The sequence below is a fragment of the Mauremys reevesii genome, linkage group 2, assembly GCF_016161935.1.
Source record: "Mauremys reevesii isolate NIE-2019 linkage group 2, ASM1616193v1, whole genome shotgun sequence".
In the NCBI taxonomy this organism is placed as follows: domain Eukaryota; kingdom Metazoa; phylum Chordata; order Testudines; family Geoemydidae; genus Mauremys; species Mauremys reevesii.
The window spans coordinates 179,633,642-179,651,236 of record NC_052624.1 but is presented as its reverse complement, the minus strand read 5'-3'; the positions used below and the strand labels follow the sequence as shown (position 1 = coordinate 179,651,236).

The 17,595-nt window shown below is 43.8% G+C and overlaps 1 protein-coding gene across 4 annotated transcripts in view; it reads right to left on the bottom strand.

The window, feature by feature from the left end:
- Window positions 1-17,127, bottom strand: part of RANBP9 (RAN binding protein 9) — a 59,112-nt gene extending 41,985 nt beyond the window's left edge. For 2 of the 4 annotated variants that reach the window (XM_039523574.1, XM_039523575.1), the window contains exons 1-2: window positions 16,559-17,127; window positions 7,481-7,592 (exon numbers count right to left, since the gene is read on the bottom strand). In XM_039523574.1, the coding sequence (XP_039379508.1) occupies window positions 7,481-7,592; window positions 16,559-16,970 (524 nt within the window). In that variant the 5' untranslated portion in view covers window positions 16,971-17,127. The remainder of the gene's footprint in view (window positions 1-7,480; window positions 7,593-16,558) is intronic. The other 2 variants (XM_039523572.1, XM_039523573.1) reach the window with 1 other exon arrangement.
- Between the last annotated feature and the right edge of the window lie 468 nt (window positions 17,128-17,595).

Below are 17,595 nucleotides of genomic sequence, written 5' to 3'. Positions count from 1 at the left end.
TGGGGTGGGGGGAAATATGCCATTAGTACCACTATTGTCTCTATTCTCTTTGCTGAGGTATGACTACCAGAAATGCTATCTTCATTGACAGTATGTGAGCAAGTAAGTGGCCATAGGTACAAAAGGAAGTCTAGTGAGGCTCTTTAAAATTAGATTTAGGTCCCACATTGGAGTGGGATGTCTGGTTTGGGGAAAGAGTTTCACTGTGCCCTTAAGGAATCTCTTTGTGGTTGGGGGTGAGAAAACTGAGTAACCCTCTACTTGTTGATGGAAAGTCACTATGGCTGCCAGGTGTACTTTGAGCAAACCAAGTAACAGCCCTGACCTCTTGAGGATTCAGCATGTAGTCCAAAACCCTGGGGAGAGTAGAAGATGCTGGGGTAATTTGTCTGGAATTCCACCAAACCTGAAACCTAGTCCACTTTTTCAGGTAAGTATGACAGGTAGCCGATTTTCTACTGTATAGTAGCATTTCCTCTATCTCCTTGGAGCAGGAACCATGTTGGAACCATTAACGACCCAAGCCTTGAGCTAGAACATCCACAGGTTGGGATGGAGAATGTGTCCTTTGTTCTGCAAGAGGAAGTAATGTGTAGGTTGAGTAGGGATCTGTGGACATGTCGCAAGCTGTGACAGGTAAAGGTACCACATCGGTCTCGGCTAGACTGGAGCAATCAGCATGACATTTGTTTTTTTCCCTTTTTATGTTTAACAGGACTTTCAACAGCAAAGGGAATGGGGAAAGGTATACAGAAGGCCCTTGTCCCATGGAAGAAGTGTGTCACCTAATGAGTGCTGTTCGAGGCAAGCCCTGGAGCAATAGCGTGAGCATGTCCTGTTCAAATAAGTAACGAACAAGTCTATTGTTGGTATCCCCCATTGACAGAATAGGCTGTGGAGTACTGCTGGGTTCACTTTCCACTCATGGCCGTGTGAGAACTTGCAACTGAGACTGTCTGCTATTATATTCTGCATCTCCCGGTAGGTAGGCTGCTGCTATTAGAACACTGTGGAGAATGCACCAATTCTATAGCTTTAGTGCTACTGTGCATAAGGAGGATGATCTGGCACCCCCAATGCTTTATGTGGTACGTGCACGCTATGTCATGATCTTCATGTGCATTCTCTGACCAGTGTAAGAAAGAGAGCAAAAGCATTCCCAATTGCTCTGAGTTCAAGGAGGTTGACGTTGAGAGTCCTCTCCATGGACTACCACTTGCCTTGAGTCATGAGGTTGTTGAGATGTGCTCCCCAACCTATAAGTGAGAAGTAATGTCAGGGGTGTGGGGTGTGCAAACAAGACCCCTGTGCAAACATTTGTTGGGTCTTTCCACCCATCCAGGGAGTGTTTGATCCTGGAGGGCATCAAGAGAAGTTTGTCTAACCTGTCTTTGTTTGGTCTGTGAACCAATTTGAACCATGTCTGAATACACCTCATGTAGTGTCTGGCATGAGATACTAAAAAAAAAAAAAGTGCCAGCCTCCATGTGCGCAGAAGATGGAGGCAATGCCTAGCTGATGTCTATGGGCTGGCCTGAACTTATGAGTGTTGACAGTGTGAAATTTGTGTTGCGGAAGGAGTGCTCTCACTTGCAGGGAGTAGAGACTGGCCCCTATAAACTCTGAACACTGTACTGGAGTTAAGGTTGACTTTTGGACATTGATTTGTAGCCCTAGCTTCGTGAATATTTCCATAGGCCCGTGAGTGGCCCATAGGGCATCATCGAAGGAGTGGGCCCCTGAGGAGACAGTCATCCAAGCATGGGTAGATCATGACCCCCCAAGGTACATAGGTGAGCCGCTACTATGGAGAGAACTTTGAAGAATACTCTGGAAGCCAATTAGAGGCCGAAGGGGAGTATTCTGTACTAGTAATGGTCCTGACCTAGGGTAAACCAGAGGAATCATCTGTGGGATGGCAGAATTGATATGTGGAAATAGGCATTCTGGAGGTCGAGGGCAAAGAACAAGTTTCTCTGTTCCAGAGATGAAACAATCACTGCTAATGTGACCATCATGAATTTGAGCCTTCACAAATTTGTTCAATGCTCTGAGATCCAGTATAAGTCTCCAAACTCCCTGTTTCTTGGGGATCAGGGAATAAAAACCTCTGCCTCAGAGATGTACAGGAACAGGTTCTATGGCTCCTATGCATAGATCAAATCCTACCTCCTATTTCCTCTCTTAACAGTCTCTTGTGAGAAGGGTGTCTGAGGAGGGGCAGGAAGAGGGTGTTAAATGAATAACATACCCATTGGAGATAACATCTGACAGATGGGGTTTGGAAATTGTGTGTTCCCAATTTTGACGTAATGGACCAAGGCGGCATCCAAAGGGATGAGAAAGTTGCAGCTGATGGTGTTGTTAGTGATCTCTCAGGGCCGTGACCAACATGTCAAAACTGGTGTTTTGAGGTGGAAGGCTGTGACATGGAGGATGGAGGACCTGATGGTCTGCACCTCTGAAATTTGGATGTTTTCCGCTGTGGAGTGTACTGGGTCAGATGTGACTTATTAGAAGACTGAGAACTAAATTTCCTTTTCTGTCCAGGTATATAGATCCCAGTGACCGTAGTGTGGCCCTAGAGTCTTTCAGAGTGTAGAATGCGGCATTGGTTTTATCTACAGTTTTGAGCCTTTAAGGGGAGGTCTTCGACCATTATCTGAACCTCCTTCAGCAGCCCCAAAACCCGTTGCATCACAACCGCTGTTGAAATCGAGCAGGCCACAGTATCCATGGTATCTAATGCGGTCTAGAGTGCTATTGTCTCCACGCTGGTGCTGTCTTCGCAGAGGCAGCAGTACAGCCCGTACTGCTATCTATGATTGGTGGTACCACTGCCTCAGCACCTGTGCCTATAGGGTCCTTGGCTTACTAGGGGTGTCTGCTCCAAATGACCCATGCGATTTGTTGGTTCCATGCTTAGGAGCCATCGGTACTGAAATGACCAAAAGTGCCGGAGATCTCCTCTGGCTGGTTCAGGGCTCACTATGAGGGCTTGTAGCTCTCTTTTTTGGAGATCTTACGCAGGGAATCTGAAGGTTTCTTCCTTGGTTCATCCTTGGAGTAGAAGGCTGCAGTGATGGCTCACGTCAGCGAGAAGATTTGGGAACTGGGTCAGCTGCAGAGGTCCCTCCATCAGGAGTAGTTTCCCGTTTTTTTTCCCAGAATTAGGCTTTTTAGCTACTGGCAAAAAGTACACTTCTGTGGAACATGGGCCTCTCTGAGGCAACAGACACAGTGGGAATATCCATCTGTTACTGGTGTGGCCTCCCTGCAGGAGAGGCACCTTTCAAGCCCGGGAGAACTGAGCATGCCCCTTGTTGGGGACAATCTCCAGTAAACAGGATGAAATTCAATAAGGACAAATGTAAAGTACTCCACTTAGGAAGGAACAATCAATTGCATACATACAAAATGGGAAGCGACTGCCTAGGAAGGAGTACTGGAGAAAGGGATCTGGGGCGTATAGTGGATCACAAGCGAAAAATGAGTCAACAGTGTAACGCTGTTTAAAAAAACCCAATCATTCTGGGATTTATTAGCAGGAGTGTGGTAAGCAAGACTCTTCCACTCTACTCCACACTGATAAGGCCTCACCTTGAGTACTGTGTCCACTTTTGGGTGCCACATTTCAGGAAAGATGTGAACAAACTGAAGAAAGTCCAGAGGAGAGCAACAAAAATGATTAAAGGTCTAGAAAACATGACCTATGAGGAAAGAATGAAACAACTAGGTTTGTTTAGTCTGGAGACGAGAAGACTGAGGAGGGACATAATAGTTTTCAAGTAATAAAAGGCTGTTACAAGAAGAAAGGTGAAAAAATTGTTCTCCTTAATCTCTAAGGATAGGAAAAGAAGCAACGGGCTTAAATTGCAGCAAGGGTGGTTTAGATTGGACATCAGGAAAAACTTCCTGTTAGGGTAGTTAAGCACTGGAATAAATTTCCTAGGGAGGTTGTGGATGACCTGTTGAGGTCCCTTCCAGTCCTACATTTCTACAGTGGGTCTGAAGACTGTGGTTCAAATCTCAATAAGGGTCACTAAAGAAAAAATGGATTAGTGATCTTATCCTAGCTCCATTTATCATCAACCCTAGAGCACCACAATTTGGCATAGTTCAGTAACTGTTCTAGAGACCAAGATCAGACTGCGTACATTAAGGGAGCTCTGTGCAGAGGCTAGCGAAGTGCTTGACTACGCAATGCCTGATTCAGACAAGTACTATTGGCCACTCACTTTCCTGAACATGAAATTTACGTTTTTTAGTCACAGAAAAAAAAACCTGACTTCAGCTTTCCAATAACAAAATTACAGTAAATAAGGAATGCATTCAACACCTTAGAGAAAGGTTTAATATATAACCATCTCATTGATACAATAACCAAGAAACATTTCCCCAAGTGCATCACGGAATATTTTGTCAGTAATTACTGTGATATCCAAGGTTTACCAAAGCACAAATGTGTTTTTTTATACTGATGAGGGTTGCCTATAACAGTAAGTGACAGTGCATTGCAGTTAATATTTGAAACAAGGCATCACTCCCACTATTTTTAAATGCATGAATAGACTTTTCTGGAAGCAGTGTTTTTAGCTTGACAGTCAAGAGACATAAGGGTGCATATGTTTTTGTTTTAGGTTCCTTACCATGCCCTATCCACCCTTCTCAGTGGAACCATTGTGGCCTTGCTCACTAATGATGAGTGCCAACAGTTGCTTCCCAGGCACCATAGTCAAATCTTAGAAGTCTCCAGCTCTCCAAAAAAAGCTGCTGGATCAGCAGAAGCTTGTACAGTTGTGGAAGTAGAGCAAGAACTGACAGGGATTTCAATGCAAACAGTCACCTCTGTTAGCAAGAGTCAAGCTAACTGTAACCCTAATAACGTGAGATTTGTAGAAGCAAAGATTGTGTGAGGAGAGTGGGAAAGAACTGTGTGAGAAGGTGTTGCGACCTTGTGTCGATAATGAGGAATGTAGATTAGCGTCTAAATAGAAGTGAGAAAAATAAGATATGAAGATGACCTATGTATAAACAAAATGCAGCTGTTGCTTATTATTGTATGTAACAAAGGGTATAAAGGCTTGCTGTAATTGTTTACCTGTAGAGAGACCTGCTTAGGAGGGGGAAACCCTGTGGCCTAGCAATTGCTTGAGAAAAAGTATCTGACATTGCTGCACCCAACCAGAAAGTGAGAACTAAGTTTTTCTCCGACACACTTTTACAGACTGATATTTAAACATTCCTCCTGACACTGAGCCTGCATTTCTCCAAATCAACACCACTGACACTTCCAATTGAAGTAAGAGGAGTTCTTGTTGACATTTAATTACTTAGGCTTTGGCTACACTTACACTTCAAAGCGCTGCCGCCAGCGCTGGGAGAAAGCTCTCCCAGCGCTGTCCGTACTCCACCTCCCTGTGGGAAATAACGTACAGCGCTGGGAGCCGTGCTCCCAGCGCTGGGGCTTTGACCACACTGGCGCTTTGCAGCGCCGCAATTTGCAGCGCTGGAGAGGGTGTGTTTTCACACCCTGCTGCAGCGCTGCAAATTTGTAAGTGTAGCCAAGCCCTTATTCTGTTTTTCCATGCCTCCTGATCCTTATCACCATACTTTCCCCAATTCCCTCTTCTCCATGCCTACATCCTTTGTTCTTCCACTCCCCTCAATTCCTCCTCCCTCACCTTTCACCATTTCCACCTCCTTTCCCAATGTTCCACACAGCGCCACCAGAACAAGGGGGAGGGGGGGGGGGGAGAGCAGAGTTAAGAGGAAGATGAAAACCAGACAGACTCTAGAAACAGGCAGAGGCTTAAGGAGTAAAACTATCCAGAAAGAGGCACAGGATAACAAAGCAAATAATAGAAACAAGGCAGTGGTTGGTTGATTTTTTTTTTTTAATTAACACATTTTAAAGAAATTGGCCACAAACAACTTGTGCAATTATTTATTTGTACTGTGGTGGCACCTACGAGCTCCCCAACAATCATGGACTACGACCTCACTATGTGAGGTATGTACAAAACAGAACAAGATGGTCCCTCTTCGATCCCCCAACTCCTCCTACAATCCCTCAACTGGCTTCCTGTCTTTGCTCCATATTCTGTTGAGAGGCTGTCCTCCCAATATGTCCCAACCTAGTCAATGCTCTGACCAGAAGACAAAAAGGTTACCCATTACCTCAAGGAGGACTTGCTGGTGCCTTAAAAAGAAGGTGAAGTGATGGGACAAAGTGAAATTAACTGTACTTGACACCTTTAATAAAGTTGAATAATCTTGGCAAGAGAAAAAAAAACTCAAAAATTCCTGGCATGGGGCACCTCAAAGTCAATTACATGCTTGTACAATACCTGTAACAATGAATCACCAATACTACTCAGGCCTTTAGGTGCTATCACAACAGTTACTAAACCATATTGGAGAATGATTACTCACCTTTTGTCAGAGCAACACCACAAAAGTGTTATAGTGGGCAGTCCCCCAAGCAAAAAAAAATATAAATATATATATCACATATATACACACACACTACTGCTTTTAGAACTTCCCCACCAAAAAATGAAAGACAAATGTTCCCTATATAATTGAGGCATATTTGCCAACCCACCTTTATTTATTCACACTTCAGAATTTTCCCAGTAAGCCCTTACCTGCTTTAGTTAGATAATATGCCTTTTTATAAAGCAATGCAGCCTAAAAGTTCTGAGATACAAGAGAGAGACTCATGATGACTTTCACAAACCAAAACACTCTGGAAAATAGCAGCTGTACTTGCTCAACTGTTCAAGCCCTTGTGTTCTTTCCATGGGGTCATTGCTTAATTACTAAACATCTACTCAGCATATTTAACAGTTGAAATGTTTTCAACAACAGTTCATTGCCAAGTAGTTTAATATACACAAATGTCATTTACTTTTTAAAATTAATACAGTACTTGAAAAAGGTGCTGGATTGACAGTCCCAAACAATAAAACTTCTCTATTTGGCCACACAATGGACAGTACTGGGTGGTACCTGTGCTGTTAGCTTGACAACATGTCTCCACCACATTGTGAAACGACTACACCTAAGAGAGCAGGCTCAGTCTTTGTGGCCATTTAATCCATAACTCCTCTGCCAAAACTGCCACCAAGGATGCTAATTATGGTGTTTTTTATAACCAAGACACTTAACTATTGGGAAATGAACTAAGCCTACTACTTCATCTAACACAGGCTGCCAGATGGTAATTTCTGGTCAGTAATGAAGGCTAGCTTTAAAATGGTGAGAGGTGAAAAGCTCACTATATGCATTGTCACCAGTCTCATGAGCCATCTAGTTGCTATAAAGTATTTTTTAAACTGAATAATCTGTTTTGACTTTGAAGCTATCAGACTGATTAAATGAAAACTGGTATGGAGATGTAGAAATATGTAAAGTGCAACTCTTCCAGAAAGGCAGAAAAATAATATGAAAACAAAGAGATACAATCAATGCTTACCCATCTCTTCCTTTACTGACAATTTTAACTTCAAAATAGTATATTCCACAGGCTGCAGGTATAGGATGTGTGGCTCGAACTGAAGCAGCATCCTTTGGAGTTTTGCCATGGCCTGCAAAACAGTCACATTAAAAATCTAAAGTATATTTTAAATTAGTAAACTGTAGAAGAGCAAGTTTGACAGTGTACAAGCCAGTCATTCAAAATAAAGGATTTACTTTGAGTAGTCAATTTACTTCAGTGCATAAAAAAATTCTGATCAGACTCTCATTATTTGTGTATGGAACAGCATATAAAGCAATGTTCTTTCTTATGAAAGTGTTCTAGAATATGCTAGCCATTGTCCCTTGTCTAAACAAGCTGAGAGAGGTACTCAATGTCTGCTGCTTTAAAAAGGCTTTACAGTTATCTGAAAACAATTACAAAACAAGATTCATTCTGTTTGCAATAAAATGTGGATATATGATTGTGACAACAGTCCATATAATAAATCTTGAAAGCGCTGCATGGCTTCTCAGTTGCACAGCATTTACTGATTTTTAGAAACTGAAATGTGATACAATTGATTTTAATCTACGGCTTGGTATACTTATATTTCTTTAAACAATTTCAAGATATTTTGTTACTGCTGTCTACAATAGAACTGTCAGTTACTTTATAGCAAGCACAGTAGGTAGCTTATTTCCATGTTCTGAATGTCTTTGATTTCAACAATGCATTAACCTCATAAAGTCTTCAAATAAGTAAACATAGGCCCTGCTCTTTTTGTTACAAAACAGCAAATGCTATATCAATCTGCTACTGCAAGAAGTCCTAGTCTCTGTATTTTTGGCCTTGGACAACTGTTTTCATTTTCTAGTTGTGTACTACCTTTAGTATGTGCCATCAGGGGTGGCTCCAGGCACCAGCACACCAAGCGCGTGCCTGGGGCGGCAAGCCACAGGGGGTGCTCTGCCGGTCGCCGCGAGGGCGGCAGGCAGGTTGCCTTCGGCGGCATGCCTGCGGAGGGTCCTCTGGTCCCACGGCTTTGGCAGACCTCCCGCAGGCGAATCTGCGGGACCGGGGACCTCCCGCAGGCAAGCCGCCGAAGGCAGCCTGCCTGCCGTGCTCTCTGCTCTAGGCAAAATACCTAGAGCCGCCCCTGATAACCATTTTTTTTTAATCTAAAATTGTTTGAATAATCCAACACTGATTTTTTACTGAAGTTTATATATAGCCTTTATTTTCTGCAATCAAGTCATACTCCTGCCATGTACTCAAATTACAAGACTGGATGCATTTATTGTATTTCTCAATGCTGGTAAGTTATAATTATCCCAATTAGAGTAATAAGCAAATCTACAGCTCTAGAAGTTCCAGAATAAGTTTTTGTTTTGTTCTTAAGTGCTAGCAATTCATTGTTTAGATGCCATAAATTAGGTTGCCATACTTGACTATACAGAAGTCCTTGGGCCTATTAAGAGGCCAAAGCCTTAAAGGGACCTCTCTGAAGCTTGTGAGCAGAGCATGAACTCTGACTGTCCTGTTTAAAGGTGGTACCATTAATTTATTAATTACTTGTAAAAACAGGTTGAAATTGTTTTTAACAAGTAAAACCAAATAACTGACTACAGAAAAAGTATTTTCCCAAGTTTACTTTATGCATTTGACAGTGATTTCTGTAGTTAAACTGCTTCCACTGTATATTCAAGTCAGTTTCCGCTATTTGTGTGGGCCTTTCATACAACAGAAGAGAAAAACATTTTATGAACTAAGAAAACACAACTGTAAAGCCACTACTATTGCCAGGGAGACTCAGGAGAAAGTGGCACCCCAAACTACTTTTAACTCATTTTAAAAATTAACTACATTTCAAGTTTCTGTCCCTTCAAAAGTTTCTTTATTGTTCCTATGTAGGTGATGAATTTTAAATACAGTTTTTTCTCTCAGATAATCTATGGTTATCACTTTAGATAGTGAATTCCACTGCAAGTAATGTAGTCAGCTGAGTATCTCTAACATTCTAAAGAACACCTGTAAAGCATCCCAACATTTTTCTCTACATTACCTAAAGTAGAGATCTTTATTTTTAAAGACTATCATAGCCTCTCTCTAGTTTATTTTTCATAAGGGTCTTCACAGGATGACAATTTTAAAGTGTACATTTATAATAGTTAACTAAGAGCTTTAAAAAAAATCTTCTGCAAAAAGATAGGATCTTACACAGCAGTTTCACTGCCATCCACGACAGATTTTAGTTTTACCTTGTAGGAGAGCTTACAGACAACTAATTACAATAACTAAACTTGTTCAAGTTTAAATTTTGATTTTGTCCAAAAGTCTGACTTTGTCCAAAAATGTTTTAAAAATTTGGAGGCTACAACATTCTATGAATAGGGCTTCCTACTTTTATTATAGCAGCTAGACATTCCTGTTGATTAACCCCCATTTTCGGGCATTTACAAATTAAAAATTGGTTCTGAAGTAAAATAGTAAAAAAAAAATCTAAGCATAAAAAAAATCACATTTGAAAAAGCTAGTTGGAACATCATATTTAGCATCTACTGAAAATGACATTTTTAAGCTTTAAAAAAATATGTAGGCTCAATCCTGCAAAGCTCTAACCCAGAGGTTCTCAAACTTCATTGCGTCACGACCCCCTTCTGACAACAAAAACTATTACACAACCCCAGAAGTGGGGACCGAAGCCTGAGCCTGCCAGAGACTTGCTGCCCTGGGCAAAGGGGGGGGGGGGAGAAGAGAAGAGCCAAAGCTGAACCCCAAGCCCCACTGCCCTGGGGGAATCCGTGGGGGAGGAGATGAAGCCCAAAAGCTTCAGCTCTCGGCGGGGGGGGGGGCTCTAGCCTGAGCCCCTCTACCCAGGGCTGAAGTCAAAGCCTGAGGCAGCAGGTATCAAGTTTTGTCCCCAAGTGGTGGGGATTGGGCTTCAGTAAGTTTATCACCAGCCCTGGTGACCCCATTAGAATGGGGTCATGACCCACACTGGAGTCCTGACCCCCAGTTTGAGAACCGCTACACTAAAGTGCATACCTTAACAAACACTGAATAAAATAGTCCTACTTAAGTCAATGGGAGTACCCATCTGGACAAAGCTATGCATGACCTTACACCAGGGGTAGGCAACCTGTGGCACGCGAGCTGATTTTCAGTGGCACTCACACTGCCCAGGTCCTGGCCACCATTCCGGGGGGCTCTGCATTTTAATTTAATTTTAAAAGAAGGTTCTTAAACATTTTTTAAACCTTATTAATTTTCAAACAATAGTTTAGTTATATATTATAGACTTAGAGAAAGACCTTCTAAAAATGTTAAAATGTATTACTGGCATGCAAAACCTTAAATTAGAGTGAATAAATGAAGACTCGGCACACCACTTCTGAAAGGTTGCCGACCCCTACCTTACACTCTTGAAATACAGCTTATATAAATACAGTTCCAAAATCTGATTTTTTGATTTAGCAGACACGGGTGAGCCAGCTAAGAGAAATAAGAACAAAACTACTCTCAGTAAACACATGGGGAAAGGTTTTAATGAGACCAAAAAATGGTCTGTTGAATACTGACTTACTTCAATTTCTTCCACAGATTACACTTGGTTTTAATTGGGCAAAATTAGATCCCAACTTTGCTGTCTGTGTTACAATGGCAATCAAAACAGAGTCACTTTGCCATTCTTGCACAATGTTGGTTTGGTGGTACTTCAAGTGGTCCTGGAAAAACTGTTCAGGATTACCACAACCAGATCCTTCCCTTTTGTTTATTAGGGAAATATAGAGATACAACTGGATGCACTGGAAGTCAGCTAGAAGATTTTTAACTTGGCATTGGAGGCAATTCAGAGAGGACTTGTCTTTACATGGAAAGAAAAGACTGCACTGTCAACAAAGGCATGGTTAATATCTATTTGCCAAAGCCTCACTGAAAAAAATCCTATCGATGGCTATTTAGTCAAATTGTATCATTTTTGCCCATTTTGTTTGGGCAATCACCACACAGGTGACCTAAATGAAGTCTGTTTCTAGGAAACAGCAAATTAAAACAAACCACCCAAGATTACTGATTTTTTGTTTGTTTTAAAAACTGTACCACTTATGGTTTGTCCTGTCTATTTAGGTAAATCTCTTTATGATTATCTTTGCAATTAGATCTGTGCTACTTTTTGGCTTATGATCACATACACAGTATTAGAAAACATAACTATCAGTTAGTTTCGGTGAACATTAACATGTTAGAAGATCACTGGAACATTTTCATTTAACATTTTATTGTGAATGAACAAAAATTTTAAAAATATTTAAATAAATAATTCAAAGATCGTATTTTCATAGTAATTCCATTTTGTTGTGGCCTTTACCCTATAAAAATGGACCTTTATGTCTGATTCACGTTCTCACCTTCAGCTATGAACTGTTAGATGACAATGAAAGGTATATTAGAAAGTTGACAGAAACATGTTTTTCTGAAATGGTTTTACCTTTCTCGTTTATGAAGATATACCAAGAAAAGTCTAAGTAATCAATGCAAATAGTGCTAGGTCAATTCTAATCAATATGTAAATAGTTTGTGGTGTTCCGGAGGGTTTAATTTCAGCTTATTCCTATTTTATATTTATTTTGTGACCAATTTAAGAAACATAGGTGAGGTATTACCGATGCCCATATATGTATTTTTTTTCTATGTCTAAACTTTGACAAAAACTATAGAATTAAGAATTGGAATTTCTGAAATACATAACTGAATGACTGACTCAGAAGTTCTGGGAAGAAATTATGCTGGTTCTGGTAGGTGATGTGAGGACAGCTAGATGTTCCCCTCACACACAGCCTCACCCTTTTTATGAGGGTATGTTTCATATGGACAATGTTGTACAGTTTTGGCAGTGATTTTTGTTTCCCCTGAGAAAGTATGCTCAAGGCCTGTTTTCATCATCTTAATGCCATCAGAATTTGGTCCTTCCTCTTGCACCTTGACCTGGTAACCAATATCTCCTTTTTAGACAGATTTGATTAGTTCAATTGCTCTATAGTAGGCTTACAAAAAGACAATGATCCAGTGAATGTGTTCATGCAGAATGAAGCAGCACAACTGTCCGGGGTGGGAGAAGACATTCTGCCTACATGAAGCTCTGTATGGACTATGTGGTGGTGGGCAGAAAAATTACAAACCCTCAAATTCCATCAGAGATATGGATTTTCTTTTTCTCATAAACCAAAGAAAACAAAAGCCTCAAATCTGGGAATATGTCACTATGTTCAAATTATTAAGTGATCTGAAAAAAAATAATCAGAGGACAGACTACAAAACTGAAAAGTGGCTTTTCCTCACTATTTTTTCATGGGCATGTTAAGATTTTAAGATACTGCATACTAATATCTGGGAGGTCAAAATGTGGCCTTCAAATGACACACTGACCTCTACATTTTTTCCAAACAGCTCACTCGAAGGCAGGATTTTCCTACCTTTAACTTACTTCTCTCCTCTTCCCTTCATCTTCAGTATTTCACAAAGAAAACCTCCCATCAGAGAGGCAAGTTCACTTGGGACATTAAACAAGAGGGGAAACAAAAGTGAGAGAAACAGGTGGAAGGGAAAAGAAGAGGGAAAATGTTTGGGGGAAAAAATTATGTTATCAGAACAGTGCCACTCACAGATAAGGAACAAATACCTCCAGAAAAGTTGATTCTATCACAATGTTGCAGGGGCAACAGAGGAAGTTTAAATAAATGTGATTAAGGTACAAAAAACAAGACAGAGGAAGAAGGATGATTTAGTTGGTGTTGGTCTTGCTTTCAGCAGCGGATTGGACTAGATGACCTCCTGAGGTCACTTCCAACCCTATGATTCTAAGGGAATCATATTTTTTTTTGGTCTTGCATGCTTCTCGACTGGATCTATTTTTCAAGTGGACTGACGGAGGATCCCACAAATCTCTCCCCAATCCAAATGTGCCAATCAAGATCTTTACAAAAACAAACCACGATCTCCTGTTCTTTCCCCATTGCCTAGATAGCTGAAGGTGTACTGCCTGTGCCAGCACTTTACAAAATTAGAGAGGCTGAACCTTTTCTTTAATTGGAGCCCTATTTGAAATTGTTTTGCAATGGGTGACATTCTATACAATGCAGTTGATACCATCTTTCCTTATTTCCATCATCCATTCTCCATCCTGTCCTTTCCTATTTTCTTTTTGTTTTGTCTTGCTTGTTTTTGTCTCTTAATTTTTTCCCCTCATTTATTTTTAGTTCTCCCCTCACAAGTAGGTACAGAGAAGTGGGGGTGGTGTCTGTTGGTGCCACTCGTAGCTTAGTCAAAAGATGCAAAGGCAACGAAGCAAAACTAGGGCTACCAGCCTATATAGGAGCTACTCCAATGCCTGTCTACTGGCTTGTCTACACTTAAAACACTACAATGGCACAACTATACCAATGTAAATTCTTAGTGTAGACCAGGCCAAAATTAAAGGTGACAATGGAAGAGGGAGGGAAAAGATGGGCAGTTTTCAAGGAGCCATTCACTGCTTTAATGATACAGCACATTTCCAGTTAGAGGAAGGAGGGGAGGTTATGTGCATTACAGATGCCTCTCACCCTCTCCACTTCTGATCCACGTTCCCCTGGTCTAGTCTGGTGACCCCTACTGGTCTATTCATCCTTAACCCATGCATTGTCAAGTAAGATCCCTACTGGTCTATTCATCCTTAACCCATGCATTGTCAAGTAAGATTAAGTTAACTGTAATTAGAGTGACAACTTAGTCAATGTACTTTTATGGCAACTATCTCCCTAGTTTTCAAGTGCCCAATGTTCACTAAGTAGTCGCCCATGTTTCAAAAACACATGGTTACATCCAGGGGCGGCTCTAGGCACCAGCAAACCAAGCTGTTGCCTGGGGCGGCCAAATCTAGGGGGCGGCAGGCTGGGCCGGTGGACCTGCCGCAGTCATGCCTGCGGGAGGTCCACCGGGGCGAGCGACGGGACGACCCGAGGCGCCGCAGCGGAGGCGGCGGTCCGCGCTGCTGCTGGACCTCCGCGCCCGCATGCATGGCTGCCGCAGCAGCGCAGCCGCGCGCGCGGCGAGTCCCGCGTTCCGCTCCCGGTGCAGCTCAGCTCCGCGCTCATGCCGGTGCCGCCGCCCGCTCGGGCCCGGCGACCGCCCTGGGGGAGCCGCTGAGCCGAGGGAGAACCGAGGGGGACCCGGACCGAGGGCGAAGGCGGGCCGCGCACACGCAGCTGCCTGGGGCAGCCTATTTTCTAGAGCCGCCCCTGGTTACATCCTGCTGGTGGGAGGGATGAGGAATAGGGCAAAGAGAAAAACAACTATATTGTCACAATAGAAAAGATCAGAAAGATTCTATATCTACCTGATTATAAACTATTATTTAAAACACACAGCGAAAAAAAGAAAAAAGAAAAAGAAATACAAGTGGGAGGATTTGCTAATTATAAAGCTACACCCTTGCTATGAGAATCTTCACAGCAGCCAGATCCCAGTACACACAAAATACTCCTAAAAATATCAAAGTAATAAAAATCCAAACAAAAGCCAGAAAATTCAAAAATAAGGACATACTATTAATATTAACTTACTCTAGATGTCCTCCAAAAAAAATACAAACCAAAAAGCCTAAAATAAGGCTTACCAAATTTGAATTTATTGGCTTTTTTGCATCAAACTATGTTTTACTTAAAATGAATATTTTGTATTTAATATAGATTAGGACCTGTCTATTGTAGATTATTTTACATCTAACCTTCCTTGGCACCCAAATTATATAATTTGTGTTGCCATCTTTCTCCTATTTGAATCAACCGTAAAATGTTTCTCAAGAATTCACTTGAGCTTCACCTCTGTAAACTTTGAAAAAGGGTAACCACAAGGCTTTGGGGTTATTCCTCCCCCCCATATACTCATTTTGACTACAATCTGACCTCGCCTTCGTTGCCAACTCAGAAGCTGCTTTTAATCTGAAGCACTTCTACTTTAGGACTTGGGTGTGGAATGCCAGATGTGTTTTTTCAGGTCAGGGTGAACTCATGTTTCTAGTTTATATGACATTTTCTCAACAACCAATACTTAAAGTACCTTATTGTTATCTGTCTGATTTACATGAGTGTATGTAATTTGTATATCTTTTCTTCAGAAATAAAAGCCTTACAGTACTGTAAACTGATCTGTGAGAAACCTGAGCACAAAGTATGAGATTATTTTCTCCTACATTTTAAATTAATCTTGAATATTACCCACACTACTACTCTCAACATTATGTATAGTACTTATACAGGGACTATAATCAGGGACTACTTTTAATTCTATTATTTCATAAATGTTTCATTTCCTACAAATTAAGATGTGTTTTCGCTGTGGCTTCCCCTCCCTGACATTTCCGTGTTTAGTAGTTTTACATTTACTGATATTATAACTCCCTATAACCCTTGTTTTCTCCATTTCTAGACAAAAAGCATTTCATCCTGCTTATTTTTGTAGCTAGACACGACACCAAGCTGATTCTGCTTTATTCTCCTGCTTGTCCTCAAACTCGTTTGATAGCAGAATCGACAAGCTGAGGAAGTCTACTAGTTTATAGCCCCCACCCCAAAATCTAGGGTGAGAAAGGAGAAAAGATCTGATGGGCCTTTCCCCTCCTCTCCCACGGGTTTATATTGCGGGGAGGGGGAAACGGGGAATCCGGATCATCACCCCCGGTAATGTAAACTCTTTAGGAGATTCCAGAAAGAGTTCTTTCTTGTTATGTCTTCTCCTGATCAAGCTGGTGCCTTTCCCAAGAGAGATTTCCACCCAGGTGAGGAGGGGACCCAGTAAGGGAGTAGACTTAAGTAGAAGGGGCACTGGGTGAGAAGCCAGGAGCCCAAGTCCCCCTCCTCCAGGGAACTGGGCAAGGGGCCCCAGGGGGACTACATGTGTACATGCCCCCCTCGCCCCCAGGGTGTGTGTGTCTATATAGAGAGACGCGGCCTAGCTCCCGGCTCCATGGGGGAGAGGGCCCGGGTCCAGGCGGGAGGTGGGCAGGGCCCTGCATCCAGTCCAGGGCAGGCGCCCCCCGGCGGGCCGGGCTCTCACCTTTGTAGTGCACCCGCAGGTTGTTCTGCGAGAGGCCGATGTAGCTGAATTTGTCCTTCGGGCTCCAGGAGCGGGGCAGCGGGGTTTCCTGTTCGTCCACGGCCGGGTAGAGCCGCTTCAGCCGCCGCTTCAGCTCCTTCTCCTGCTCGTTAAGGGCCGGGTCCCCGTGCGGGAAGGCGGCCGGGGCGCTGCTCCCCGCCGGCAGGCCCAGGGCGGGCAGGGGCCCGGCGGCAGGCGGGGGCGGGGTAGGCGGCGGGGCCGCGGTGGCCGGTGGCGGCGGAGGCGGCGGGTGGAGCAGCAGCGCGGCCGCCGGGGCCGAGGCCGGAGCTGGGCCGGCGCTAGCGGCGGGGGCGGCGATCCCCGAGGCCTGGGGAGCCGCCGCCAACGGAAGCTGCTGCTGCTGCCCGGACATCCCGGCCTCCGCCACCTCCTGCTGCGGCGGCTGCTGTCTGCGGACGGTCTCCGGGGCGGGCGCGGCGGGCAGGCCCGGGCACTGCGGAGCAAGGGGGGGGGCAGTTTAGACGGGCAGCCCGGAACCGGAGTCGGGGGGGGGGAGGGGCGAGGGAGACGGCGGCGGTTACAGACCTGGGGCTAGTGGGGAGGGGGCGCGCGCGGGGGGCTCGAGCTCGGGCCGCTGCGCAAGACAGAGGTGAGAGCGCGAGACGCCGCGGCTGGTCCCCAGGCCGGCGCCAGACGCTGCTGCTGCGGTGGAACGTCCCGGATCAGCTGAGCAGCTCCCCGCGGCGGCGCGAGGAGGAGGAGCTTCCGCCAATCACAGGGCGCGAGGGCGGTGGCCAATCCGCTCCGGCACGAGAGAAGGCGTGAAGGCGAGGGAGCCTGGGCCGCGCGCTGCTGCTGCACCGGGGCTAGTGCAAAGCGTGGCAGCTGCAAGGAAGGGCTGCACGTTTGCCATGGTCTTAGTCTCCTCCGAGCCCGGGAGCCTCCTGTCCCGGTCCTGCTTGGCCGAGAGGACTGAGCAGGGACTAGCTCAGGCTGCGAGCTACTGCCTGGAGGAGGGACTGCGGTTTGCAGCTCCA